Source organism: Microtus oregoni, unplaced genomic scaffold, assembly GCF_018167655.1.
Source record: "Microtus oregoni isolate MIOR12 unplaced genomic scaffold, Mior012 000043F_ref0000047, whole genome shotgun sequence".
NCBI classification, from domain to species: domain Eukaryota; kingdom Metazoa; phylum Chordata; class Mammalia; order Rodentia; family Cricetidae; genus Microtus; species Microtus oregoni.
In genome coordinates this window covers 11,960,069-11,987,488 of record NW_024543210.1, presented here as the reverse complement: position 1 = coordinate 11,987,488, position 27,420 = coordinate 11,960,069, and the positions used below count along the sequence as shown (strand labels likewise).

The 27,420-nt window shown below is 50.2% G+C and overlaps 1 protein-coding gene across 2 annotated transcripts; it reads right to left on the bottom strand.

Moving 5' to 3' along the window:
- Positions 1-1,665: 1,665 nt before the first annotated feature.
- On the bottom strand, positions 1,666-22,780 carry Gpr68 (G protein-coupled receptor 68). Of its 2 annotated transcripts, none has more exons than XM_041633295.1 (2): positions 22,577-22,780; positions 1,666-4,193 (listed from the first exon to the last, which is right to left on the bottom strand). In XM_041633295.1, exon 2 carries the CDS (start codon positions 4,097-4,099, stop codon positions 2,972-2,974), a length of 1,128 nt encoding a protein of 375 aa, XP_041489229.1. In that variant the 5' UTR covers positions 4,100-4,193; positions 22,577-22,780; the 3' UTR covers positions 1,666-2,971. The 2 variants fall into 2 exon arrangements, with proteins under 2 accessions (XP_041489229.1, XP_041489230.1); XM_041633296.1 differs by lacking the exon at positions 22,577-22,780 and adding an exon at positions 11,845-12,214.
- Positions 22,781-27,420: the final 4,640 nt, after the last annotated feature.

Below are 27,420 nucleotides of genomic sequence, written 5' to 3'. Positions count from 1 at the left end.
CCCTGGCTGCCCTGGAATTCACTTTGTAGACCAGGCTGGTTTTGAACTTACAGAGATCAGCCTGCCTCTGCCTCCCAAGTGCTGGGAAAAGGTGTGTGCCACCATGCCTGGCTATTTTTTTTTTAAATGTGGATCCTAGAGACTGAACTCAATCTCCATGCTTGCATAGGAGACATTCTCCTGAGGAAGCCGTCTCTTCAGGCCCTTCTCCCTGGACATCTTATGAACATAAAATAAATTTGTACTGGTCATTTATGTTTGTTACTTTTATTTTTGTTATTTGGGGCCAAGGGTTGAATCCAGGGCTAACTATGAGATAAGCTCTTGCCCTTGTTTTATGGCACTGTGATTTGGATAGGGGTTACTTATTGCTCCAATTCAATCTAGTTTTGACTGAGTTATAAGGTTCATCACTGAGGAGTGTCTTCAAACACCTGCACCTTAATAGTTACAGCTACAGCCAGAGCCAGTAATAAGTGATTCTGTGTTAGGGTCCTTAGGAGTTACGGTGCCCCCGAATTGGCTTGTCTGCATAGTAGTGAGTTAGCTGCCACTGCTGGTGTCTGTGGAGGGTGGACTGAGGAACCCAGAAGAGGTACTTAGCAGTGAGGATGCTGGGTATTGTGACCTCTCTGCTCCAGCACAGATAATGTCTCCTATAGCAGTATTCCTTTGAGAGCTGCTAACTGAAAGAGAATAGAACTGAAATCTCACCATTTCCCCCAGAGCCCTGGACCCGGAGACCAGAGCAGTTCCAGGAATGGAAACTCCCTCCCCAGATGCCTAAAGCAGTTGGGTCAGATTTGACTCTCTCTAGAATGCACGAGCCGACGGCAAGCAGCAGATGGGGTTGGAGCTTTCTCCCACTCTTCTCTGGCCAACCCACAGGCCAGTGTGTGTAAACAGGAAGATGAGCCCTTGTCTTACTAAGCAACACTGGTAAGTAGGAAAGGAATTTTAATGGCTTCTGTCACCTTCGGTCCAAACCAGATGGACTTTCCCTCCCAGCCCTTTTCTTAGGAGAGAAAGCAGTATTAATCCTTAATAGTGTTCTTGCTTAGTCTGTTTGGAAGAGAGATCTATTCCTTCCATAACACTCCAGAACTCCAGGAGCCTGCCCCACAGAGGGATTAAGTGGTCAAAATCAAATGTATGTTTCAGTAGGATGTGGGCAATCCTTCGGGATAAACATTGAGTCGGCCGCTGTCGAGAGGATGCCCCACCTGAAAGCGGTTGCCAGCCAACAAGGTGGGCGGCTCCAAACAAGGCCTGATGACGACTCTTGGAAAATGCCAGAGAGATGAGCGCAAGAAGCCCTTCTTCTGGTCTGGTGGGGGCTCACCCTCACTGTGGGTCCCCAAACCACAGGGGTGGATTTGCAACGACGCCCTGCACAGATGCCTCCAGGGTGCGTTTGGACAGCGTGCTGCAGTGGAGCACGACCCCTGCCTCAAGGCAGAAGAGAAGACCCTCCTGCACTCGGGGGGCTCCGACTTGACCACTTGATGGGTGCTCAAGGGTAGCCCCCAAGCTGTCCTGAGTTTTCTGCAAGGTCAACCCCTGGATCTTCCTATTTGGGGTCTTCCAAGGACACTTTGGATCTCCCTGGTGTGGGCGGGGCCCCTGCCCAGGACTGCACAAACTCTGCTGTGATTGGTTATTTTGCTTTATTTCCAGACTGAAGTTACTACATAAATCCACCTCACAGTCCAACACAGGAATACTCGGCAGAAGAGAGGAGACGATACAAAAATACAGCTCTCGATAATAAGGGGGCTAGGCTCAGCTCATTCCAGTCCAAGCCAGTCAGAATTCACAATTTCAGGTCAAAATGGGGTTGGGGGATACTACGGAATGAAGAGGTGCAGACCACTCAGCTTTTAGCCCTGCCCCAGAAGGTCCTAGGCTTGGGTAGGTGTGGGTTGTTCTGGCATGCAGCCCCCTCTGGCAACTCTCCTACAAGATTTATACTAGAGTGGAGCTTGAGCCCAAACCTGTGGTCAAGAGACACGACAATGGGTGTGTGTTGTTAGTTTAGTTATACCTAGGAACTCTGGGAAACTGGCACACTCCTCTCAAAGGTTGCTGGATGCTCTTTGTGTGGGGCAAAGGGTAGGAGTTCCTGGCAGCAGTCACATGACCCTGGTATCAGGGTCTTGGCACACAGTTGCCATGGACACCTTGCAATTTTTATATTCTTTCCTCTCTTCCCTTAGGCTCTCGGGTCTAGCACTCTGGTGGGATGGAAACAGAAAGCTAATTAAGAAAAAACCCTGTTGAGAACTCAGCTAGGGATTCAGCCTCAGGCCCGAGTCCTCTTCCTTGAGGTTCGGGATGACATTTTGAAGGGCCCTCGGCATCTCCCCAGGGAGCCCTGGGGTTTCACTGTCATCAGATATTGGGGTTGGGGGATTTATTCAACCAGCCCTGTAAGAGTGAGATGTGTCTGGTCCTGGATCTTCTCCAGGATGGCCACTCTGCTGTTGCTCCTGCCCCATCCACACCAGAACTCCAACCCTTACCCCCACGCTTCACCTTAACCAGTCTTCCGGTCTAGGCTTGCTAGAGAGCTGAGCTCAAGCATTAATAGTGACAATACAGCTTCCTGTGTCACACAAGACCACAGCACGTTTGGACTGGTGTCCCGTGACGACAGTGGTACTGTAAGGCTCGCCAGGCGAACACCCAGGTTCCTGCTCTCCTCCTGCATGCCCCAGCCCTGCTCCTTGCAAACTTCCTGGAGTGACAATTCTGACTCTGTCCCACCTGCAGCCCAGGTGGCAGCAGACATAGGAGAAGACAGGGCTCATTCACACGCTCAGCAGTGCCCCGGCTTCCAGGAGCCAGGGGGACCTTCCTGAGGGGAGAGGCACCTGTACATGGCAATGTGGGAGACAACCACCACGCAAGCTCCAGACCACAAGGCCTGTTGGTGAAAGCTCAGGCCTAACCTAGCCTCACAGAAGGATAACTAGGCCAACCCAACTGTGGGGGACCCTCCCGCTCCCAGTGAGTTAGGGGTCTGGAAGGCTGAGTGGAGCTTGGTTAACAATTCAGGTTCCTCGCCTTGGGCCCCACTTTTCCCAGAGGCCTCAGGGGCACCCAGAGGGTAGGCCTCCCTGGTCCTGCTTGTCCTGGAGCAGGTAAGGAAGGCTAGGCAGGTTCCTCGGAGGCGGGCGAGGTCCCTGTGAGTGGTCTCACTGACGAAGCAGTACAGCACCGGATCAGCTATGCAGTTGAAGCTGGTGAGGAGGAGGGAGAAGTGGTAGACGTTGAAGATGCTCTTGGCGAAGTCACAGCTAGCCTCCCAGAGGCTGCGGACCAGCAGCAGCACGTGGTAGGGCAGGAAACAAGCCAGGAAGATGACCACGGTGCTGAGCACCAGCCGCTGAATCTGGTCCTTGCGGCTCTTCTGTGTGCCGTGGCTGCGGCGCACAGCCCGCAGGATGCCCCGGTAGGAGGCCAGCAGCAGGCAGATGGGGAAGAGGAAACCCACGAGGAAGCGGTAGTAGTTGATGCCACGCTGCCAGGCCTGGATGGGGTAATGCTCAAAGCAGACTCGGTGCCGGTCCTCGTCCTCGATGACTTCCTTGTGCTTGAGGAAGTAGACGCTGGTCAGCAGCTCCTTGACCCAGATGAGCACGCTAACCCCCACGGCTGCCTTCAGGGTTCGGAACTGGTGGAAGCGGAAGGGGTGGGCCACGGCCAGGTAGCGGTCGATGGAGATGCAGCAGAGGAAGCCCACGCTGATGTAGATGTTCTCATAGAGGAGGATGCCGCACACCTGGCAGGAGAAGTCGCCATAGGACCAGTTGTCGTGCTGGAGCACGTACTGCAGCCAGAAGGGGAGCGAGCAGATGTAGAAGAGGTCTGCAATGGTCAGGTTACACAGGTACACTCCCAGCTCATTCCGCGCCTTGATCTGCAGGTAGCCGAAGTAGAGGGACAGGCAGTTGGCTGGGAAGCCCACCACCAGCACGGTCACGTAGACCACCGGGGCCAGTGTCTGGTGGATGGTGTGGTCGATGGGGCAGGGTAGTGAGACGTTCTCTGTGGTGATGTTCCCCATCTTTGGGCCAGAAGGGGCCTTACCCCTCATAGACTTTGAGATGGGGTCAATCTCTCTGTTGCCATCTTGTTTATACGCGACTCAAGTGTGTCAAATCTGTTCGTCACTGGCGGTAGGTGAACCCCTACAAGTGAAGGCAGAAAAGGCTTTAAATAATCACAGCTATGTAACACCTGTATGCCAGGCATCGTTCTACTTGCTGTGCTCATTTAGAAGCTCTGCCACCCAAGCAACTCCAGTGCAACTGAACGAGATATACCAAAACGCCGAGGTGTGGCTTATGGCTCCCCATCTCTGGCTTCCCTATTTATCCCCTGTCCCTTATTTATTTTTATGGTCCCCTGGTGCAAGCAAAGGGGGTAAAGAGGAGATTCTAGGAGCATAACTAAGCCTGGCTCTCCAAAGGAGAGTATCCAGGGCTCCATCACCTTACACAATAACAGTCTGAACGTTACAGGACTGTAGCAACGAGGCCCAACACGGAAACCACAGCCACTCCATAGACCTCTCCATATGAAGAGACACACCCTAGTCCATAGCCTTCTGTGCTTTGGCAAGAAACAAAGGCCAGTTTCTCATCACAGCGCCCTACTCGAGTTCTTGCTACCCCTCAGCAAGTGTCTCCTCTCTCATCTCCCCAGGGGATCTTGGGCAAGGTTCTAGACTAGGGACCAAAATAAGCAAAGGTCAAGCCAGAGCCAGTCCCTTGTCTAAGTTTGTTAGTCTCTCTGAGCCTCGATTTCTTCATTTGGAATTTAGGGACTAAAAACACCTTCCCCTTTCGGTCGGGACCATGTCAGATGGCAGATGCTCACTCCTTCACTGCATTAGTGTGACAACTGTGTCGAGACTGTTTGTTTGTTTGTTTGTTTTTTGAGACAGGGTCTCACTGTGTAGCCTAGGGCTGTCCTGGAACTGTCTCTGTTGACCAAGCTGGCCTCAAACTCACAGAGATGCACCTGCCTCTGCCTCCCGAACGCCATGAGTTGAGAATTTAACAAATGGAACTCCAGAACACAATGATGTCTAAGGGTAGAATGTGATGTTTTGTCTCCAGTGTACTTGATAAATTAACACATCAAAACAGTAAAGGCTTGAACTGCTCTATTGATTCAACTCTTCTCTCCCAGCTAGAAAAATCTCACTGGGGCTACGTCATATTTTTCTTTTCTTCCTCTTTTTATTTGTTGGATTGTTTTTGGAACAGCTTTGTCCGTGTGTGTAGTCTCCTCAGTGCCGGGGTGATAGTGTCTGCTCAACTGGCGTTTTTCAGCCTTTTTTTGCATTTATTTCCCTCTGCTCAACTGGCGTTTTTGAGCCTTTTTTTTTTTTTTTTGCATTTATTTCCCTCTGCTCAACTGGCGTTTTTGAGCCTTTTTTTTGCATTTATTTCCCTCTGCTCAACTGGCATTTTTGAGCCTTTTTTTTTTGCATTTATTTCCTTGAAGAATTCGTTTTAGGTACAGTATTTGCTGTCTCGTGATGAAACTTACTGCCACAGGTCTCCTGTGTGTTCATGCTGAGGTCGTCTGGAAGGAGACATGACACTGTGGTCTCTCAGATTTCTTCCCATTCTACCCCTAGCCAAGAACTGACTTTCCTTCCCCTTGAGAATCTACAGTCTACCTGACTTAAGATTCTAAATTACTCTGCTTTGTGATTTCTGCAGATCAATACTGGCCTTTGTGCACTCTTCAGAAAGCTGAGGGTTAGCTGGGCTCCTGAGGGGAATCCTCTTAGAGACCCTGACCAAGTCTCAGCAGACCCCAAGTCTCTCCAGAGCCACGCCTCCCCTTCCACCTCTGCCCTTCTCTCCACTACTACCTCCCATCTTTCCTTGGCTGGGACCACCAGAGCAGAGATGGCTAAAGGAGCTAGAGACTCCTGGGAAGTGGTGCAGAGAAATCTGGACCCTGCAGCTCCAGTGCCAGGGTCCCTGAGGACTAACACAGGCATTTCTCTGAAGTCACACTCAGTCTTGCAGCTAACTATGCAGTCACCTGCTCTGACCTGTGGTTTCTGTAACCTTGACCTCAGTTACCAAGGTTAACAGTGGTAGAGAGAAAAAGACAGGTGAGTGCATCACGTTAATGTATTCTGAACTTGAGAAGCTAAAGTAGGGGATTTCGATGACACCTTGAGTCACCTTAAACAACTTAAACAACAATAAACAAACATCATTGCCACATATATTATATACACATATGTGGGGATGGTGGTACGTATCCACATACCTGTAATATGTCTCTTCCCCCCCCCCTCTAGTTTTGTGAGACAGGGTTTCTCTGCGTAACGGCCCTAACTGTCCTGGAACTAGCTCTTGTAAACCAGGCTGGCCTCGAACTTACAGAGATCTGCTTACCTCTGCCTCCCGAGTGCTGAGATTAAAGGCCACATATCTACAATCTCAACAATTATGTCGGGGTCCGGTGCTAGCCTGGACCATAAATTATTTCTCTCGACCAGACCCCAACATAAACTCTCTCTGGATCGTCATGGAGACGCAGGAATAAAGAGACAACTCACATGGCTTTATCGGGAGGGAGATTCTCAGTGATCCCTCATGAAGTCCTGCATTCACATCCTGAAGAATTCTTCTCATTTATTCTCCAAACAGCTTTTATACCAACACATAAACTGAGCAGGGAAATACACCAGCATTCTGTCTCCTAGGTAACCAGGTGAATGGCATTTTGTCACGTCTGCATCTACCTGTCTGCTGTGTATGCTAACTGTCACGTAGGCTTGAATCAGCATCTCTATCAGGTATCTTCCAAATTACAAAGAAAGGAGCAACAACATCCTGACACTTTGTTGGGGCAGTGACAGCCTGTCTGCAGGGCCACATGACTACCTCAGGTTGGGCCCATGGCTTCAGAGCCTGGCTGCCACACCATATAGAAATATGGGCCTACACAATAATGAGGCAGAGGCAAGAGAATCACTGTGAATTCAAGACCAGCCTGGGCTAATCGCTTAGTAAAATTTTGTCTAAAAACAATATTTTGAAAGAGAGAAACCATATTCACATAAATTTATTACAGTATACTATTGTAATTATTCTTTTTATTACTAGTTATTGCTCACATCTTCCTATGTCTAATATACAAATTAAACTACATCAAGGGTAAAATACGTACATGTTTGATAACTCATAGTGTAAACAGAGGTCAGTGCTCCCCACCTGTAAATTTAGGCATCTCCTGGAGGTGTTGGATGTGTGCCTTTGGGACAAGGTAGACCACTGTGTGTTCAGTTCTCCTGGATAAAGGGGCCAGAATCCTCATGCATGTTTAAACGAGCAGGACATGGGTCTGGTCCAAAGCCACCTTTTCTCTCATCTGGATTCCAACTCCCCCTAGCAGGGTCAAAGCCCAGTCCCTCCTCTACCCTAGCTCGCCCCTCTCCTCTCCCCACTCATATTCTTTCCTCAAGTCCTTCCAGGCCCGCTCACTCTCTATCCTGCTCTCCTCTCCACCTGACCTCTTCTGCCACCCAGCACCACCCCCGCCCTCCCGCTCAGGCTCTGTGTCAGCCACAGCCCTTCTCCTTGATTTACACAGCTTCTCCCACACCTAGACTAAAAACCAAGCACCCTTGTCAACCCAGCAGACCCCCCTGATTCTAGCTCCCCTAACCTTGCCTGCCACCCCACCTGACAGCCACACGGCAGCCTTCTGTGCCTCGGTTCCTCTACCTGGATCTTGCCTGGCCACTCCTTCCTAGAGTTCTCTTCCTTTAGCACCGCCCCACACAGCACCGGCTTCTGCTCTGCCAGAGACCTCTGGACTGTCGCTTCCTGGGAAGGCTTCTCCTGGCGCCCACCTCAAATACACACACACACAGCACGCACACACACTCTCACACACACGTGTGCACTCACATTGCACACACGTGTATACACACACACACCTGTCTCCATCTCGTCATCCTGACTGATTCCTTCATAAGCTTTTCCAATTTATGTCTTATTTATTTAACTTGTGTGACTGTTGATGGCCAGACTCCGCAGGGATGCAAATTCCAACACAGCAGAGGTTTTTTTTCCACCTCTCACTGATGTCCCCCCAGCAGTGTGAACTATTTAGGGACTTCTTGAATGACTAAGTAAGAGTCATTGCTCATTCTTTCCAGGTGAGGAAAGTGGGCTCCGAAGGGGAGACTTGGACCAGCGACGTGGCTCAGCTGATAAAGGCTCTTGCCACCAAGCCTCACAACCTGAGTTCAAATCCCACATCCCACAAGTTGTCCTCTGGCCTTCACATATGTGCCATGCAAGTGTGAGTATCGAAGTTCAGACCCCCAGAACACAGGTAAATCCCAGGTGGGCATGGCAAACCATCTGTAACTCTAGGCTTGCGCAGCAGAGATGGGGGTTTCTAGAAGATGCTGGCCAGCTACTGCAGGGAATCCTGGTTTCGGTTGAGAGACCTTGCCTCAGTGAATAAAGGGGACCTGAAATGGAAAATAAAAGGGCAGAGGAGCACAGGCCCCAGGCTTCCCCAGATCAGAGCAGACGAAGCCTCCTTGAGGCATGCCCTGTCAGGTCTTGGAAATTCCCTGATAGTCACCGGGCTCCAAGTCTGTTGTTTACTAGTGGTGAGTGTATGGACGTGTGGGGTGGGGTAGGGCCGGGTGACGTTTGTAGCTTCCTCTTTCCTAAGCCAGCAGCAAGCTACTTCTGGCAACCAAAGGCAGAAATATACAAGTCTACAGAGCTAAAAAGCAGCACTAGTGCAGCCAGGTTTAGGCACCTCCCATGTTCACTGTGGAGCAAAAAGAACAGCAGTTCTTAAACTGGCTGCATCCACTGGAAGTTTAGGAAACCACAGCCTCTCACACTCACGAGTTTCCAAACTGGCTAGGTCTGAGAAAGGAGCTCTCAAAGTTTTACATCTCAAATGAGCTGCTAGGCGATGCAGAAGATGTGGGCTTGCTGGACCATGGATCACACTTTTTGAATAGCAAGGTCCCAGAAGAGTCTCGAAGGTCATAGGCTCAGGTTCTAAGCATGTTCCCCTCCCATTATGAGTTCCTGAGGCAGGGAGCAGATGCTGCTAGAAGGAGATTAAAACCCAGCAGGAACTTTGAGCAGAACAGGGGCGCAGGCCCTGGGCATTTCCAGACGCTATCTGGAGGGAGTAGCTCCAGCGGTCCTCATGGCGTGGTGACTGCAGGTATTCCTGAAGGTGTCTCTTTAGCTTGCAAATGGTTTGTACTTTATTAGGGTTTCCTATCTGGACTCTGCTTCCACCTTCACAACCCTGTTTTTGTTTCTCTTTAAGACAAAGCTACTTGTCCAACAGTCCAGTACTTCTAAGTTTCATGGAACAGGTATTTGAGGAACATGTACAGTGTTCAAGTGTGGCCAGGATACACACATGGGGAACTTAAGAGATAAAACAAGAAAGAGCTCCCACCCCCAGGGGACCTCCAAACCCAGAGGTCCCACCCCCCAGGGAACCTCTAAGCCCAGAGCTCTCACCCCCATGGAACCTCTAAGCCAGAGCTCCCACCCCCGGGAACCTCCAAGCTTAGAAGCCAGGAAGACACATGCAATGATTGCTGCCATGAGAAGTAGCATCTGGTGGATGCATGGGCATCTCTTACACATACATTCAGTGTTGGTTCAGTCTTGTGAGCCCATGCACACTTTCCATGATTCCAATCCCATTACAGCCTGATGGCTCCCAGAACTCCCCCTAGGCTGAAGGCTACATTTAAACCACCCCTGCCACCTCACAGGACAAGCCCAGTGGGGTCCACACTAGGTCCCACATTTTCTCCATTAATCTGTTCTTAGAAAAGATGTCCCCACTTGCCCAGTTACTCACCTTGAATGGATGCCCTTTAGCTTCCTCCCTCCTCTCCTTCATGGCCTTAAGAAAATTGCCAACTTCTAGAATTTTCAACTCCTAAGTTTTTGAAAGCATTGCTCCTTTCTCCCTTTCTCTCACCAGCACCTAAAGTTGGCTTGATCAAGACTTCCTGAAGTCAGTGTAACTGCCTTAAGTTAGGTTCATGTCTGTGACTCACCACCGAAACGCCATCTTTCAAAACACACATCTAACCAAGTCATACACTGGCTGTCCAAACATTCACCCATATCTACCCATCCACCTATTCACTTACTCATCCATCCCTTCCCTATCCACCCATCATCCATCATCTAGCCATCCATCCATCCATCATCTACCCCTCTATCCATACATCATCCTTTCATCTACCCATCCATCCAACCATCATCCATCATCTACCCCTCTATCCATCCATCATCCATCATCTACCCCTCTATCCATCCATCCACTCAGCCACCCACCCATATTCATCTATCCAAACGATCTTCCGAGAACAGTCACTGAATGACCATTGTGTGGAAGGCATTACACTATAACCTGGCTCTAACAGCCAGCTTCATTTTATTCCCATGAAGAAGAACAGGTCAATGAAGTAAACTAGGAAGAGCACAGGATTTTGTGGGAGTTCTTCGGAGGTAGCCAAATGCAGAAAGGGAAGCCTTTCTGAGCAGTGACAGCCAGACTGAGGCTAAAAGAAAGAGGAAGGGCTGCCCAAACGGCGGGGAGTTTTTGCCTGTGGAAAATGTGTGCATGCCGTCAAATGCAAGAGGGAGAGAATGAGTACCTTTGGGGAACTGAAAGTAGTTTGACATGAGAGCAGGTAAGTACGAGGCAGGCATGGCCAGAGAGGAGACAAGAAACTCTGTAGAATGCCAACAAAATAGAAAGGAATTGCTCTGGGCTAACCTCCTGCTCCTGGAGGCTGTCTCACCAGCTTACCTATGCACCCAGTCCTTGGTCTCCTGTGGTGGAGAAAAAAAGAGAAACAGCTCTCTACCATCTAAGTACACACAAAGTGACTCACAGTTGGGGCAGACCCTTATATACATGTGAGCCAGGGTAGAAGCCGCCAAGGATTTAAACCAGGAGAGATGAAGCCCTGACAGGGAGGAGGCACCTCTAGGAGAAGCTCTCCTGGAGCCTGAATAACTATCTCCCCCAGCACTCATTCTTCTGCACCCTGTACTCAGAGCTGGAAGTTTCTGGTATGCCTGCTTCCCTTTCCTCGGCTGACCAAGCATCCAGACATTTACACGGGCTGTTTCCAGAGGGATGAGGGCACCCAACTGTCCTATGGAGGCTGGCTTTAGAGGAAGTTTCCCCGGGGAAGGGATAGAAATAAAATGTTCTTTCTTTCTGTTGTCACCTTTCCCCTGAATAGTCTCACTCCCGCGATGACAAAGATAACCAAGTCCCATTTCTAATGTCCAAGAAGAGTTCCAAAGTCAGCCCAATTGAAGCTTACCAAATCCCTGTAAACTGGGTGGGGCTGGCATTGCTAACCCATTTCACAGAACCTGAAGCCTGGGGAGGCTGAACTAGTTCCCAAAGCTTACACAGTAAGTCAGGATGATTCTGAATCAGAACAAAAGCCTGACAGTGGTGACATGCACCTTTAATACCAGCACTAGAGAAGCAGAGACAGGTGGATCTCTGTGAGTTCGAGGCAAGCCTGGTCTACAAGGGTTAGTTCCAGGACAGCCAGGGCTGTTACACAGAGAAACCCTGTCTCAAAAAACAAACAAACAAACAAACAAACAATCCAAAAACAAAAAACAAAAAAACCAACAATAAAAATAGACCCCAAACAATAGCAAGCAATAGCAAACAATACACTTGACTGTGTGGCCCTGTACACACACACATACACATACACACACATGGACTGAGAAATAAACTCCCCCAGACAATGCTTACCTTGATGCTTGTCATGCATGCTGGTATTTTCTATTTCATTTTCTTTATACACAGGTCTTGGGCTATTAGACTGATTTCTGTCCCACAAGCAGGCCACTTTGGAAACTATCCAGTCCCATACCCACACTGCCTGGCTTTTCTGGAGCCTCTGGAAACACAAAGGAAGGCAGCAGGGTGTCTACAGCCAGGGCTGATGGGAAACAAGCAGTGAGGTCCAACCTCAGCAGCCCGAGTCTCTGCAGAAGAACCCGCAAGAGCGGGCTCTGACTCAGCCCGTCTAGGGAGCTCTACCCTCAAACCTCAACTAGCTGTACTCCTACAGCTCAGCTTGGCAGTACACGGACAACCCTGCCCCCGGACAAGCTCTCCCTCTCTCAATTCCTGCAGAAAACCTTCCCGGTTCATCTAGAAAATCCCCAGCTGGAGGCTGCCCATTCCCGAGCTGAGGCAGAATCATGTGAACTCCAATCTGGTGTCAGGCTGGGCCGTTGCTGAGGAACCGCCTGCCAGCAGGAGGATGAGGGTGGTAGGGATCCCTCCACACACCCTCTATCCCTTCGGCTTTCCTTGTGCTGCAGGTGGAGTCGGGGAGCAGCCTCGCCGCAGACACTCGGACTTGAATTAATACTGATGCCTGGGGGTGGGGGCTTAGAAAGAATCGGGCACCCCACTTCTAGCTATCACCACCTCGGGTACATGCTAGGCACCAGGAGGCACCGAACATTGAACCTCTTTCCTGTGGTTTTCATTGGAGTCCCTCAGGTCTGCACTGCAGTTCTGACTTAGGGCCATCAGAGGCAAGGACAAACTGACAAGGGACTGCACTCCTAGCCTCAAATCCTTCTTCCCGGCATCTAATATCTGGGTTAGTGGGTCTCGGCCCTGGCCACACTTGTCAGAAAACACTTCAGAGCCTATTAATACATAATACATACATACATACATACATACATACATACATACGGATATAGATATACCCTATCCAGAATTGTCCAGGCATCAGTGTTATGCAAAGTTCCCTGGTTAATACTAAAATAGATGAGCAAATGGAACCTGCTCCACAGACCCACAGAGCTGGGGGATTAGGGGTCAAAGCCTGGGCAGGATAGGATGTGTGACCCCAATTGTCAACCAAGCGCTGGACCATACCCGTGAACTCCTTCTACTCCTGGGAGCGCTCATGAAACCTTGCTGTGTTCATTTACACACTATACTACACATGCCAAGCTGTAGGATGTTCTCCAGTCCAGCCCCTCAGTTACAAGTGGGGAAACTTGGGGCCCCGAGGCCCAGAGGCTGTGGACAGAACCTAACCACTAAAGAATGACTGGGCTATGAGTGAGTGTGATGCTGATGTCAGGGGCTGCGACAGAGTCCTCCAAAGCAGAGCCCTTGGAAGTCCATCACAAACGTGACCCAAGGGACACGACCTCACTGTGATGTAGGGGACCTGTCTTCTCCAGAGAACAAGCTGCTCTAGGACAGTGTTAGCCTAGGATCCTTCCAAGAAATGCCAGCACGTAATGGGCCGTTTTCAGCTGTCTCCTGCATCAGCGGCTAGCTGGAGGTCTTATGTTACAGGAAGACGGCCACTTGTTCTGGGGCCGCCATCTGCCAGCACTGGATGTCACGCCTGGGGTCTAGAGTGTACTTGTCTTTCCATGATGTCACACGGGGGAGGGGAGAGTATAAGACTACCTGACCACCTCCAGGTTGCAGAGAGCACCTCCCTTCCAGGGTGGCCCAGCTTAACAGGCCACACAGACACTGCGCCTGCACCATTGCCTTGCACACCTTCAGGAACCAGTGAAGGCATTGTGAACTCCCTCCAGGATACCAGGGACCAGAAAACGGTCCTAGACCTCTGCTAGCCAAAGCACAAATCTCCACCTGGAATAGGCACCCAGCAAACCCACCAAGCCTCAGACACATTGGTAGAAGGATTCCTTAGTGCACGTCCTCTGTTAAGCCCATGTAGTAAGAGAAAATAGAGCCATTGCTAGGTCTTTGGTGCTGGGACTTTTTTCCTTTAGCAGTGACACTATACAGTGGTCTCAGGAATCCTAGAAGCCTCATAATCCCCTGATCTTTACAAACTTCAATAAAACCTACAGTTCTATAAAAACACGAGCCTGTCACACACTGCTGTAACGTCAAGAAAAGCATTGCCCTGTATCTACCTGCAGGATTCTGCCCTTTTGCCAAAGAGAACCAGCTACTGCCCAGGGCAGGGTGGGATAAGGAGGATGGAACTGAATGGGACCAGGTCCTTCCACCCCACCCCACTTAGGTTTAAAGACACAGTCTCCTATGTAACTCAACCTGAAACTATGTAAGCCCAAACTGGCCCTGGACTCATGATCCTGCTGCCCAAATGTCGAAACGCTGGGATTACAGACAAGCATCGCCACATGGCTGCATTATACCAGCCCGGTCACAATGACTGCAGTCCATGGACCCCACTGGACTGAGCCCTGACTGTCCCTATCCTGTCATAGCATAGACACCTGCTTCTGGGATTGCCCCTGAAGAGTTGTGAGCCTTCCTCGGCTGCTTTGGAAGCTACTGGCTGCCATTTGCTTTGATGCAGAAGTCTGCTCCGAGACAGAGTCCTAGGTCACAAGACCTTGAGTTACCCACCATCTCCCCAGGAACCCAGGCAGCTGGGAAGCAGGATAAATAGCCCATGGGGTCTACACGTAAGGTCTCCAGCACACAGGAATAACGAATGCCAAGGCCACTCGGAGGCCAGCTCAAGATGGAGGGTAGGAAGAGCACAGGCTCTGACCCAGACCTGGAGGTCAAAGTGAGTACTTCCACTTCCTAACCTTGAGAATCATATAGTCTACAACTTCGTGAAGCTTGGAGACGATGAGACCCAGTAAAATACCTGGCACTTAGTAGGTCCTGAAAAAGAGCCAGTGAGGAGATGATAATGATGATGATGATGATGATGATGATGATGATGGACTGATAGATTGATGATACTAAGCCTGGAGTTAGAACTTCCCATCCCGCCATCTGATGACGCAAGTCAAGGCAGAAACTGGGCAGATTGACTTGGGAAATGGTGATGGAGCACTGTGTATTACCATCGGGGTTTGGAGGAACTCAAATTACTCCCTAATTTGAAGCTAACCAGGATGGAGGATCTGAGGGGCTCCCCGGGGGTCCTGGCAATGTAAGCAATGCCTGTAATTAGCCATCTGCAGTTTGGCTGCAGGGAGCCTTTCCTGGATTGTGTCTTCAGTAGCTGTGTGTTAACTAGCTCCTGCTTGTAGCCAAGGAGACTCTGCGAAGGTCACATAGATTCCTCGTGGTGCCGTGGGCTCAATAGGCGCCAGGTGTGGATTGACGATGGCTCCAAAGAGTAAGACTCTTCAGTTCCCAATGTGTCCAGCACCAACACCTCCTTGAGGGTTCTGGAAGAACCTGGAGGACCTCAATATCTACACTAGCCACCAATAATGTGGCTATCCACCAATGCATGCTCTGGTTTTAAGTTTAAGAAAAAACACTGTGTGCATGCATGGGCACATGTACCATGGTGCATGTGTGGAGGTCAGAAGATCACTCCGTGGTGGTGATTTTCTTCTTTCATCTTCACATCTATTCCAGTGACTGAACTCTGTCACCAGATTCGCCCAGCAAGTACCTTTCCCGCTGAGACAGCTTGCATGCTCTATTTCTTCTTCTTTTTTCTTTCTTTTTTGAGACAGGGACAGGGTCTACATAAAGCTAACTGTTCTGGAACTCACCATGAAGATTAGACTGGCCTTGAACTCATATATCTGCATGCCTGCCTCTGCCTCCTAAGTGCTGAGGTTAATGGTAGGCACTACAATGCCTGATTCCATTCTTATATCAACCCTATGCTACGGGGTCATCCCAGCTTTATAGATGAGGGAAATGAGACTCAGACAGAAACCAGTCTGCTCAGGGCTACATAACTGGTGAGCACATTAGCTAGGATTTGAACACGGGTGTTTGACTCCACATAAAGCTTTAGACCAGGGCTTTCCTGGTCCCATTGCTCCTGAAGCAGATTGCCAGGGAGTTGCTTTAAAACAAATCCTCATCTTACAGTTCTGACTGTCTGAGTCTGATATGCATTTTAGTGGATTAAAATCAATCTGTTCCCCAGGTTGTATTTCTTCTGAGGGGGAGTTCAAAAAGATCACCTCATTTTTCAGCTTCTAGAAGCTTCCAACATCGCTAGGCTGTGGGCAACTTTCCATTCCCAGAACTTGCCATGGAACCGAACGCTCTTTGCTTTGTTTTTTTGTTTGTTCCTGTCAGCATGGCTTCTCTCTCCTCCCTTCTTTTCCACTTTCAGGGACCCTTATGACAAACTGGGTCCACTCAACTGGCCCAAAAGAGTCTCTTTATTTTAAGGTCAGTTTAGCAGCAACCTTAGTTCCTTAATTTTCTTAATTGGTGCCTATGAACTTAATTCTCTGCAAAGGCAATACTGTTGCAGGCCCCAGGGTGAGGAACTAGACATCCTGGGTTGGGGAAAAGAAGACAAGAGACCTAGATGTTTCCCTCTATTCCCACCCCAATCAGGACAAGGTCTAAAGCTGTAAAACAAGGCCACAATGTAAGTGTAGGATGGGGCCTCTGGGTGGAGGCAAGCTTGAGCTGTGCCCTGAGGCAGCAGCAGAGTTCTGGAGAGGGAAGGGGAGGAGACTCTTCAGTCTCTCAACATCCTGTGCTAGGTGACCCAACTTGTAAGTCACCCCTTCCCCAACTTCTGTTCCTCTTCCCCCAATACTCCTTACCGCCTATCTCTATACTCTTCTCCCCAGTCTTGAAGGCCACCCTGTTTCCCAGGTATGCAAAAGCACTACTGTTGACCTTGAGGACACCTGTATCAGCAACCCCTGGATGCCCTGACCTGGACTCAGACTCAGAATCTCTTAAGGGTCTGGAGAGATGCCCAGTAGTTGGGAGTACCTGCTGTGCAATCGTAAGGAGCAGAGTTTGAATCCCAGAACCCACGCAACAAGGCAAGCATCTTGCTGGGCATGACAGTGCATGCCTTTAATCCCAGAATTTGGGAGGCACATACACATGGATCTCTGTGAGTGTGAGGCCACTGGTCTAACAGTGAGTTTCAGGAAGCCTGAACTACATAGTGAGACCTTGTCTCAAATAACAAACAAAGAAATGAACAAATGAACCGAAACAACCCTGGGCCCTCAGCACTTAAAGCAATGACTGCTCTTCCAGATGACCCAGATTCAATTCCTACAACCATCTGCAACTCCAGTTCCAGGGGACCTGACACCCTTTTCTGGCCTCTAAAGGGCACCAAGCATACAACTGGTGTAACCACATACAATCAAGCAAAACAACCATACACATAAAATAAAAATAAATATTTTTAAATGAAAAAAACAATAACAGAAACAGAAAAGGCTGGATATCCATAAATAGCTGTGCAAGAAAAATAATAGTATCAATTTTCAAAACCAAAGTATCCTGAGGCCCAGAAACATATACACAGAAAGCTTGGCTCCCTGCTAATGGTGGCAAGTCTCACTCCCCCAACCCGAACTAGACATTTAGAGTAGAAAATTACCAACAGCAGGGCTTTCCTCATGACCTACAGAGGCCACATCCCTGAAAAGCTGAAAAATAAACAAACAAACAAACAAATCAAGCAAGCAGGCTGTGAAATATGCTAAACCCACTCAGGCCTTCACTGAGAAACAGACAAGGATAAGTGACAGGTGACATGTTAGTCTGTACCCGCCCCATTGCTCAGCCACTGAGGACAAGAAGGAAAGCAGCCCTGTTCAGGTTATTAAACCTCTTCTCTATCCTCGACTGGCGCACTGGTCACTTACTTCTTTGGGTTGGTGCCCAGCTTTGCAAGGCTGTAATATAACTGGCCTCTCTTTCAATCCTCTGGTCAGTAGGCTTTATTATTATGACTGGGGAATGTATGTTCCTTCCTCACAACCTGTAGCTCCAGCTCCAGAGTTCTGATATCCTATCCAGGCCTCTGAACACACCACACACACACACGCCCACACACACACACGCTCACACACGCACTCTTTAAGGGATGGAATCTGGGAGGCTGTTTCTCAGCAGTTCCCCTGGGTGGGTATGCCATATACCTAAGCTTCCTGGTGGAACTTCAATACCAGCTTCTCCATGCAGCCCTTCCCGAGCCCAGAGGCCAAACCAATTTCCCGTCCACTCCTATACCGTCCACTCCACCCTTCTCTGGGACTGCTTTGTCCTTTCTGACTGAGCTGTGACTCTAGAGGTGAGCCTGTTCTCTCATTGTGACTGTGAGAGCCAGGCCAGGGTACCTCACACAGAAAAAGGTGTGGCAGGGAGTTCCAATGACAGGTGAGTGCAAGTTATGGGTACATGGGATGGGTGCTGGCGTGCCTTGAGCTACAAGCAGGTGCAAGGTGCCGCACCTTTCACAGGCTGCGACCCTGTGGGGAAGACACGCTCATCCCAGCTGTGTCACCTAAGTGAGTCGCAGGGTCACACAGCTGAGAAGCGACAGTGCTGGATTCATGATGAAGCCCAACTTCAATATGTTTCAGTGACTGTCAGTGTCATTCCTGGGACTGTACGGGGTGACTTCTGGGTGCCCACATCCTCCTTCGTTTCCTGTGTACTGCTGGTCCCTGACACCACGACCCTTTGCACGCTAGGCCTCTGACCTCTACCTCTGAGCTCTACCCACAGCCTCCCACCTCCCTCTTGAAGAAGGAGGACCTGGGTCCATTTCGGAGGAAAACATACACCAACTCCATCAAGAGTTTGCATGAATAAGCGACTGTGGGCCTTTCTTCTGCAGCCTGCCTGCAGTCCGGTGTGGCCAAAACTGAAGTTAGAAGCTAACAAATGGGGGCGGGGGGCGGGGGAGACAGACAGGATGTGGATGAGGGAATAGGAAGAGCGTGAGTCTATTCTAAAGGTGTGGAGGGTTGGATCTTGGTGACTATGAACCACAGCAGAAGCCTGTCACCCAACCCGACTTCGAGCCAGGAGGGTCTGTGGTTTGAGGAGTTGAAATCTGTCTGAGCATCCTTCTAGCTTCTGGCCAGAGGAACCCCAGGCCTTTAGGTTGCCATGGTAACCCAAGTCTGCTGCACCCTCCCCCTACACTTCCTGCCTACCCACCCTGAGAGCTCTAGGCCATCAATTAATGAGCCAATAATGTCTGACAACAGTCATCCAAGCCCAGCTGCAGCCTCCTGAAATCAGCGAGACTTCTTCCAGGGACTGGGAGCCATAAAGATGTTCATTGCACTTGACCCAGAGCCACCTGCTAAAGTCTCTTTTCCCAAATCTGGGTTACTCTTTGTCTTCTTCCACCTGATTTTGAAAGCACGAGGTTGCCAGAGGTTGGGACTGATGCCCTAGAGACTTCTGGAGAAACAGATGCTGGAAAACAACACACAGGAAGCTTACCCCCCCTCAGTCCTGACTCAAGACCAGAGACACTGATTCCTATGGTGTCTTGGACATGCGCTTTTGTGACACTGCTGGTCCTTCACCTTTGCACAAGATGATCAACTCACAGCACCCAGAAGGGAGAGAGGGAGGGAGCTGGAGATCTGACTCAGTAGGTAGAAAGATCAGTTAGCAATCCACACCCTGGGTTCGGTCCTTAGCCCTGAATAAAACCAAGCACGGCTCCTACACCTGTAACCCCAGTGCTGGGAAGGCATAGACCAGAGAGGGTCAGAAGGCCAAGGTTATCACACAGCTAGTTTGAGACCTGTTGTGGAGTATTATTTTGACTAGGCAAAGATGTGTTCCACTTGTTTATGCCACAGAATATTGCTTCAACTATGTGAACGTGTGTTCCATTTGTTTCTGCTGCCTTTGTTAACGATGGAAAGATGTGTTTTATTTATTTGTTTGTGCTAAATTTGTTTAATGGTGTAAAGATGTGTTGCATTTGTTTCACCTTGCCTAAGGCACTGGCTAGTTTAATAAAAAAAAAAAAAACTGACTGGCCAATAGCTAGGCAGGAGAGGGATAGGCAGGGTTGTTGGGCAGAGGAAAAAAGAGAGAGAGAGAAAAAAGAGAACGAGGAGAAAGAAGGACATGCCCAAGGCCAGAAGTCAGACAGTCACCAGCCAGACACAGAGATAGCAGGAAAGAAAGGAAGAAAGCCCTGAGGCAAAACATAGATAAAGAGAAACATTAAAATAAGAGCTAAGATAAGGCCGAACATTCATAATTAATATTAAGTCTCCGTGTTATAATCTAGGAGCTGGGTGGTGGCCCAAAAAGAAAAAAACCTGGTACAAAGACCAGCCTGGGCTACATCAGACCCTGGAAAGACAGAGGGGAGTGGGGGTGGGGAAGAGGGGAAGGAGAAGGGAAGGAAAGAGGAGAGGAGAGAGACAACCATGTTGTGGTGACTCTAAGGTGGCTGCAATTTAACCCTCAGCTGGCCAGGAGTAGGAGCGCCTCTGGATCCTGCTGGGCTCTGTGATAGCCTGGCCAAGAGAGCTAAGTGGTAGCAATACTATTCCAGCTTCTGAGTCCAGTCTAAGGGAACAGACAGTTCCCACTCCCTTATCTCTGGAGATAGCGGTTAATTGAAATTTAAGTACTACACAGGAGGGAGCTCACCAACCAAGACCAGAGCTGACAGCCCCAGATGAACCTCCAGTTGACAGCTGGGTCCAGACTCCTGCTACACAAGTTGGCGACTCCATTGCAGAGGGGCCTCTGAGCCTTTCCTTAATCACAGTCTTTTGAGCAACATAAACAAATGTTCTGAGTATCTTCTTTTGTTTTCTTATTTCTTTAAAAATACATAACGAAATTCTTTGAGAATTTCATCCACCGTATTTTGGTCGCATTCGCTTCTACTCTTCCCCCCTCCCCCAACTCCTCCTGGATCCACCCCGATCTACCTAACCCCCCCCCACACACACACACACTTCCTATCCTATCCGCTGCCCATATTCTCCTAGATGTGGGGCCACCCACTGGAGTGTAGCTGACCTACTAAGGTCACAGCCTGACTGACCGACTCTTCCTCCCATTCTCAGTTCCTAGCTGAGTTTGCCATTTGCTCTGCTCCAGTGACTAGCGGGAATGTTAGTATCACTGTCTCCCAAATCTCCTTAGGGTCTACCATGGACTGGGCTCCGTGCATGGCTATTTAATTTTAATATTTGTATGGACTCTGTCGCAAGGGTATTATCATCTCTATTTTCCCTGCAAAACACTAGGGTTCGGAAAGAAAAAGAACATCCATTGAGGCCAGCAGCTGAAATAGGAGTTTCAGTGCTGAGAGTCCCAGAGAGCTCTAATTGTCCTTCTGACTTAATTGTTCTTCTGACTCTAGTGCCTAGAAAGTGCAGCAGGGGAGGGGACTAGGTATCAGCGTTGGTCTCTACACCTTGTAGGTCAGAGCTTGTGTGGTTCCATCACCACACTAGAAAGAACTCCAGTGGCAGGTCCTTTCTCGGAGGGGCCCACTGAAACTTAAAATGAGGGTGTTTTGGACTGGAGATGCGCATTGCAAGCATGCAGCCCTCTGGGGAGCAGGTAGGGGAGAAAGGGTGAAGAGGAAGAATAAGAAAGAGGAGGAGGAGCCCAGAACTCTAACGAATAGAAGAGGTGGCTCAGAACGAAGCGGTGAAGTTCCGGAACTGGGCAGAAAACTCAAGGAGTCCATATTTTGGCCGCTCGGCATTGCCCGCTGGGCTCGGGAATTTCCCCTCTCTCTCTTGGACACTCACCTCTGTATTGAGAGGTGGAGATGGAGGTGGGGGCGGGAGGAATGAAGCAAGTCATAGCTTTGTCTGTTGTCTCAGATTTATGTCGTTTCCATCGTCAGATGGGAGGGCAATCGACTGCCGCATGTCACCTCACTAACCTCTAGGGTTGATTCATCCACCCACAGGTATCCCACCCCCCTTCACAGCGAGACATGCCCACAGCCATTTGGGCACATTGGCACCAAGACAGTGTCTTTTTAAACCAGTGCTGAGCCCCAGAAAGCTTGCTTCCCTTGGCGTTTGCTTCGCTTTTGTCCACCCATCCCTTCATCCAGACATAGGACCTGGGACACAGTTTTCTCTCTGTATTATTTGATTCCCTGAGGGGATTTGGGGGTTCAGACCAGCAAGCGCTGGTACTGCTCCTGCTGACTGGCGGTGGGCCAGCTTCCCCCTTCCTTGAGTGGAAGGTGAGGACATGGTAACTGTTTGGGTCTCAGTATAAGAAGTAACCAGAATCTGCCGGAAGAAGGGACAAAGATTCTGGGAAAGGACCCCAGTGCAATTTCTGGATCACCAGAGCTGGGGAAATAAGGGTTAAGGGTCTCACACTCTTTTTGCGGGTAAAGAAATTACCAGGTGGCCACGGAGCCAGCCGCGGGGGCGGCTGCTAAACCCAGCGGCGACCGCATAAGGAGACACCGACCTAGGAGAGGACCGGGAGGCGCCAGCACTCCGGAGCAGACACCATCCGGTCACAGTTCTGCGGGTCCACCGCACGACTGTACTGTTTGGGGGTGTGCCCGCCTCTGCCGTGTACAAGCGTCTGCGCGTGGTCGCACCCGCATCTGTCGCCGGGCAGCGGTTACACGCTCGACCCCGCGGTGTGCGCTCCGTGCAGGTCCCAAAACCCAGCCACAGACCCCCCACGCGCTTCTCTCGGCCCTGGCGCGCAAGCCACCCGGGACCGTGGCAAAAAAGAAGGAGCTTGGCTCGCCGGGGATACGTACCTGTGCGGCGACAGTCTGGGACCCGGGCCTGCTGTCTTCCGGCGCCCTACACTCGCCGCCTGGAGAGGTCGGGGACTCCTGCAGGAACACAGGTCTCTTACTCCTAGCCAGCCTGGGCCACGTTGTGCGAGATTCCTCCAGCTCCCAACCCCCTTCAGGCATAGCCAGACCTGCCGGCCCACGCCCTGCAGTTCACACTGACCGCAGGCCACAGGCGAGGCGCCTGCTAGAAGGGCCGAGGTGGCCAGAGCGCGCGCCGGTCCCGGAGTTGCAGCATCCCCCACCCTCCTCCCGCCAGCATCCTGATCTAGAGACTCACTCTGCCAAGGAAGCCTAGCTAGTGATGGGCTAGGAGACTTCTTTGGCTACAGGCACAGCCAGGCGCGCTTGAAATCCAACATGGGAAGCCGGGAGAAAGGTGAAGAGCGCAGTAGCCATTCTGTGTTCACCTTCTGTCTCCAACATCAGTGGCATATTAGTGGCCACTCAGTAAATGTGGTGGGTGTCACATATTTGAGCCTTTCTCTATGCGCCCTAAATCTGGCCTCCTGGATCCCAGAGCTGGTGCTCCCAGAGCCAGCAGGGGTGGCCAGGGACTTCATGAATGACCTTCTCTGGTTTTATGGAGACATCAAGGAAAACTTAAATGTCCTTGGCCCTACATGCTCCCAAATAATACTAATAACAATAGCCACAGCTTGCATTGCTATAAGCAGCTAAACATGTTGATTTGATTAACTCTAAACAAACGCTACTATTTTTCTCGTTTATGTGAGGAGGTATTGAAGCACCGAGAGGTCAAATAGCTTGCCCAAGGCCACACAGCTATTTAATGAAGACTGATTAAATCCGCCTCCCATCCTATGGTCTAGCTTTCGCACTAGTGCACACCTGGGCTCCTGCCGACCACCTCCCCTTGAAAGCCTCCCTGCCTCTCATTTTCTGAACTTTCCCAGTTTGGCCTCTGGCGCCCCCACTGCGCTCTTCCCGACAGCCTTTGCAAGGCCTGATGGGATCGTTGGCACAGAGCTGCCTGTCCGCGTGGCCCTTGCTCTGGACCCACATTCCCATCTATGGAGTGAATGTCTGCGAGTGGTTGGTGGGGAGTCTACAGAGTCCTTGTCTGAGACAGAAAGGCCGTTAGGGTACAGTGTAAACCAAGGCGCAGCATGGCGAGGGGACAGACAGGAGCTATCTCCGCGGCTACCAAGGCCTCTGGGTAGCCCTGAGTCATAGGATCATTGATTCTCAACCTTCCTAATGCTTTGACCCTTTAATACAGTTCTTCATGTTATGGTGACCCCCCTTCCCCATCATAAAATTATTTCATTGCTACTTCCTAACTCTAATTTTGCTGTTATGAACTGTAAACAACCAGAATGGGTCTCTGTTGGTGTTAGAGGCTGGGTCTCTGGTCTGCTGACTGGTCCCCATTGTGAAATCCCACTTTTTTTGTTTGCACAAGTGGAATTTTCCAGATAAACTGTCTGTGCCTGAGAATGCTCCTCTGATCTTCTCTTTATTTATGTGTGTGAGTGTAGTGTGTGGTATAAATCTGTGTGTGCTGGTGTACGGGGGGGTTGGAGGCTGACATCGGTGTCTGTGTCTATTACCTTCTCCACCTTGTTTTTCTGAAACTCCAAAGACCACTGACTTCTAGACTGGTTGGCCAGAGAGCCCTGGGGATTATCTGCCTGTCTGTGGTGTGTCCCCAGCCCCCAACAGTGCTGGGTTACAGATACATGTGACCATACCTGGCTTTTTGCACGAGTGCTAGCATCCAAATTCAGGTCCTCATGCAGGCACAGCGGGCACTTTACTGACCGCCTCCCCAACCCCTGCTTTGCTTTTTGTTTGTTTTGTTTTAAATTGCCACTCTGAATGTAGTTAAGAGCTTGGGTTTGAAAGCCAGAGCATCTGAGTTTAAATTCCAGCCCTTCTTTCTTACTGGCAGGGTGACTTTTGATCAGTCTCTTAGTCACCTTGTGACCATTTTCCCATCTATAAAATGGGGGCACTACCTAAGTGTGGGACTGACATGTTGCATGAGTTAACCAAGTGATGTCTTCTCCACTCAGCACATGGTCAGAGATGTCCAACAGATGTCGGCTGCTGTGATGTTTTGGAGGCTCACTGCATCCTCAGAGCTCAACCCTGAGTTTTCTTTGTAATTAGGTTTTATTCTCTCCCTCTCACAGATCAAAACACTGAGGTGCTGTGAACGACCAAGTCCACCCCATTTCCAAGTGACCCAGCCAGGACTCAAAGGGAGTTCAGACCCTAAAATTGCTTCCCTCAGTAACTATGCTCCACCCCTCTCTCTCTCCCTCCCAACCTCCCTCCAGGAAAGAAGAGAGAAACAGCCCACTGTCGCTGCACTTAGGACTCTCGAAGTCCAGTCAGGCTGTGGTAATAGTTTACTGTAAAGTGAACCCCATGTTGCTCTCCTGCCCCACAGTTCCTGTGGTGCTATGGATGACCTATGTCATAATCTCTGGTTGGAAGCTCCTAGTTCAGGCTAGCTCTACTGAGTGGTCCTGTCTCCCTATTTCTATCCCATAATCTCTGTTTGCAGATGGCCAGCCAATATCTTGTGCCTCTTGCTGCCTGAATATTCTGTAGCGCTGGGAATTGAACCCAGAGCCTCAGACACACGCTAAGCAAACACTCTACCCCTCAGCTACACCCTAGCTCCTAAACGTCCTTGAATTAAGCTTCCTATTGATTTGTACCTCACCTTGTGAGACAGGAGGATGGCTCTCACCCCCAGTTTCTCAGAGCAGCAGAACTGGTGGGAGAGGTACAGACAGGGCAATTCTGGCCTTCTCTTCCATAAGAAAATTCTAGATTTGAAAAGGTGAGCTAGGCACAGTGGCACATGGGCACACCTTTAATCCCAGCACTTGGAAGCAGAGGCAGGAGGATCTTTTGTGAGTTCAAGGCCAGCCTGATCTACAAAGGGAGTTCCAGGGCAGCCAGGACTGTTACACAGAGAAACCCTGTATTGATCGCCCCTACCCATGGCCCTGCCCACTCTGCTGTCTTTTGGCCAGGTTTTTCCGGGGCTCTTGGGGTCAAGGTGACTGACTCTTTGGCAGGGGCAGTGGAGTTTGTTGTACTGCAGATGAAACCTGGCGACAACCTTATAAACAACGCACAGCTCGCTAAGTTGAAAGGAAGTACGAGTCATCTTCCAGGAGCTTCCTAGGGCTGGAATGGGAACTGCTCCAGGAATCCTGATTTGGAATACTCTGCTAACCACTATCTTTCATGCTTACTGAAGTCTCTCCCCACATGGGCAGGGTTCCAGAGACAAGGCCAGAAGTTCTCTGTCCCCAGTAGGTAAGGTTTGCTCCAGGCCTTCTTTTCCAGTCTCCTGTGGTTTGGGGTTTTCTTATCTGTATGTTTTGTCTTGGCATTGTTCCTGAAGGCAGTCTCCATGCTGAGGGCAATGGTAATGGGTTCACTGTAGTTTTTGGTATCAAACTTGGGATGATGCTCTGCCAAGGTCCAGAAAATGGCAGACATCAGCCCGTGTGCACAACACCTTTGCCCAGACGGGGTTTTTTGTGTTCTCCTCTGCCTGTCCACACCCACTCTTCACCCATTTCGTGGAGGACTGAGTCCTGGCTCCCTGCCTTGCTTCCTGTGTTTAGCCAATAGGAGGAGAATGGGGACCCATGGGACCTAGTCCCTTTGCCAGGGTGGCTTTAAGATGGCTGCTTCCTCTTGTTGAAGGTGTCAGTCCCAATAAGCTGCCCCTTCTCTACTTTCTTCTCATTGGCCTTGGGGGAGCCCCTGGTTCCACATGACCACCCCTTAGGCCAGTCTTCTGGACTCTGCCCCTCAGGTCTCCACTTCCCACTGGGACTGGGACTAACACAGAGGCAGTGGATACACACACAGAGGACTAAGAACGAGCAAAGATGAACTACTTGTGGAAATAGTTGTCTTCCCTGGCTTGTTCTTCCAATGTGCACAGCTGGCCAGCCTCAGAGCAAATCCCTCTTCATCCTCCAGCCTGAAGAACGGGCAGTTACTCCCTCCCCAGCCTCCAGCACCAGGTCATTTCTGTGCCTGCCCTGCCCCATCACTGACTGCCCTGCCCAGTGCTCCCTATCACGGGAACATGTCCTAGGCAGAGCTAATCAGGCAAGTGGATGCAGATAGACAACTCTCCTCCTCAGAAATACCCGCCTGTGCTGAGTCAGGTACCTTTTAGTATAGTCTGGGCAGCAGGAAGCTGGTCGCTCTGTGGATCATCGTTTCTGGCATCAACCACACACCAGCAGGCTGGGGCCTGAGCTGATTCATCATGGCCTGGGCAAGCAGAGGGCCACATGGCTGGTTTTGCTCCTCCCTAGGTAATCTGAAGGTTCTCGGGAGACTGTGACTAATGGGGACACCTGAAGAAAGGAAATGCTGAGTCTGGTGTGTGCATGCGTGTGTGTGTGTGTGTGTGTGTGTGCGCGCGCGCGCAGGGGGGGGTCAGCTCAAGTCCATGTGGAGTACAAACATACGCATTGAGGGCAGCGTGTCTCAATCTGTGGTTCATGACCCCTTTGGAGGGGTCACAGAGCAGAATCCAGCATATCAGATATTTACATTATGATTCATAACAGTAGCAGAATTACAGTTATGAAGTAGCAATGAAAATAATTTTGTGGGCAGGAGTCACCACAACTTGAGTAACTGTATTAAAGGGTCAGAGCAGCCAGGCAGTGGTGGCGCATGCCTTTAATCCCAGCACTCGGGAGGCAGAGGCAGGCGGATCTCTGTGAGTTCGAGGCCAGCCTGGTCTACAAGAGCTAGTTCCAGGACATGCTCCAAAGCTACAGAGAAAC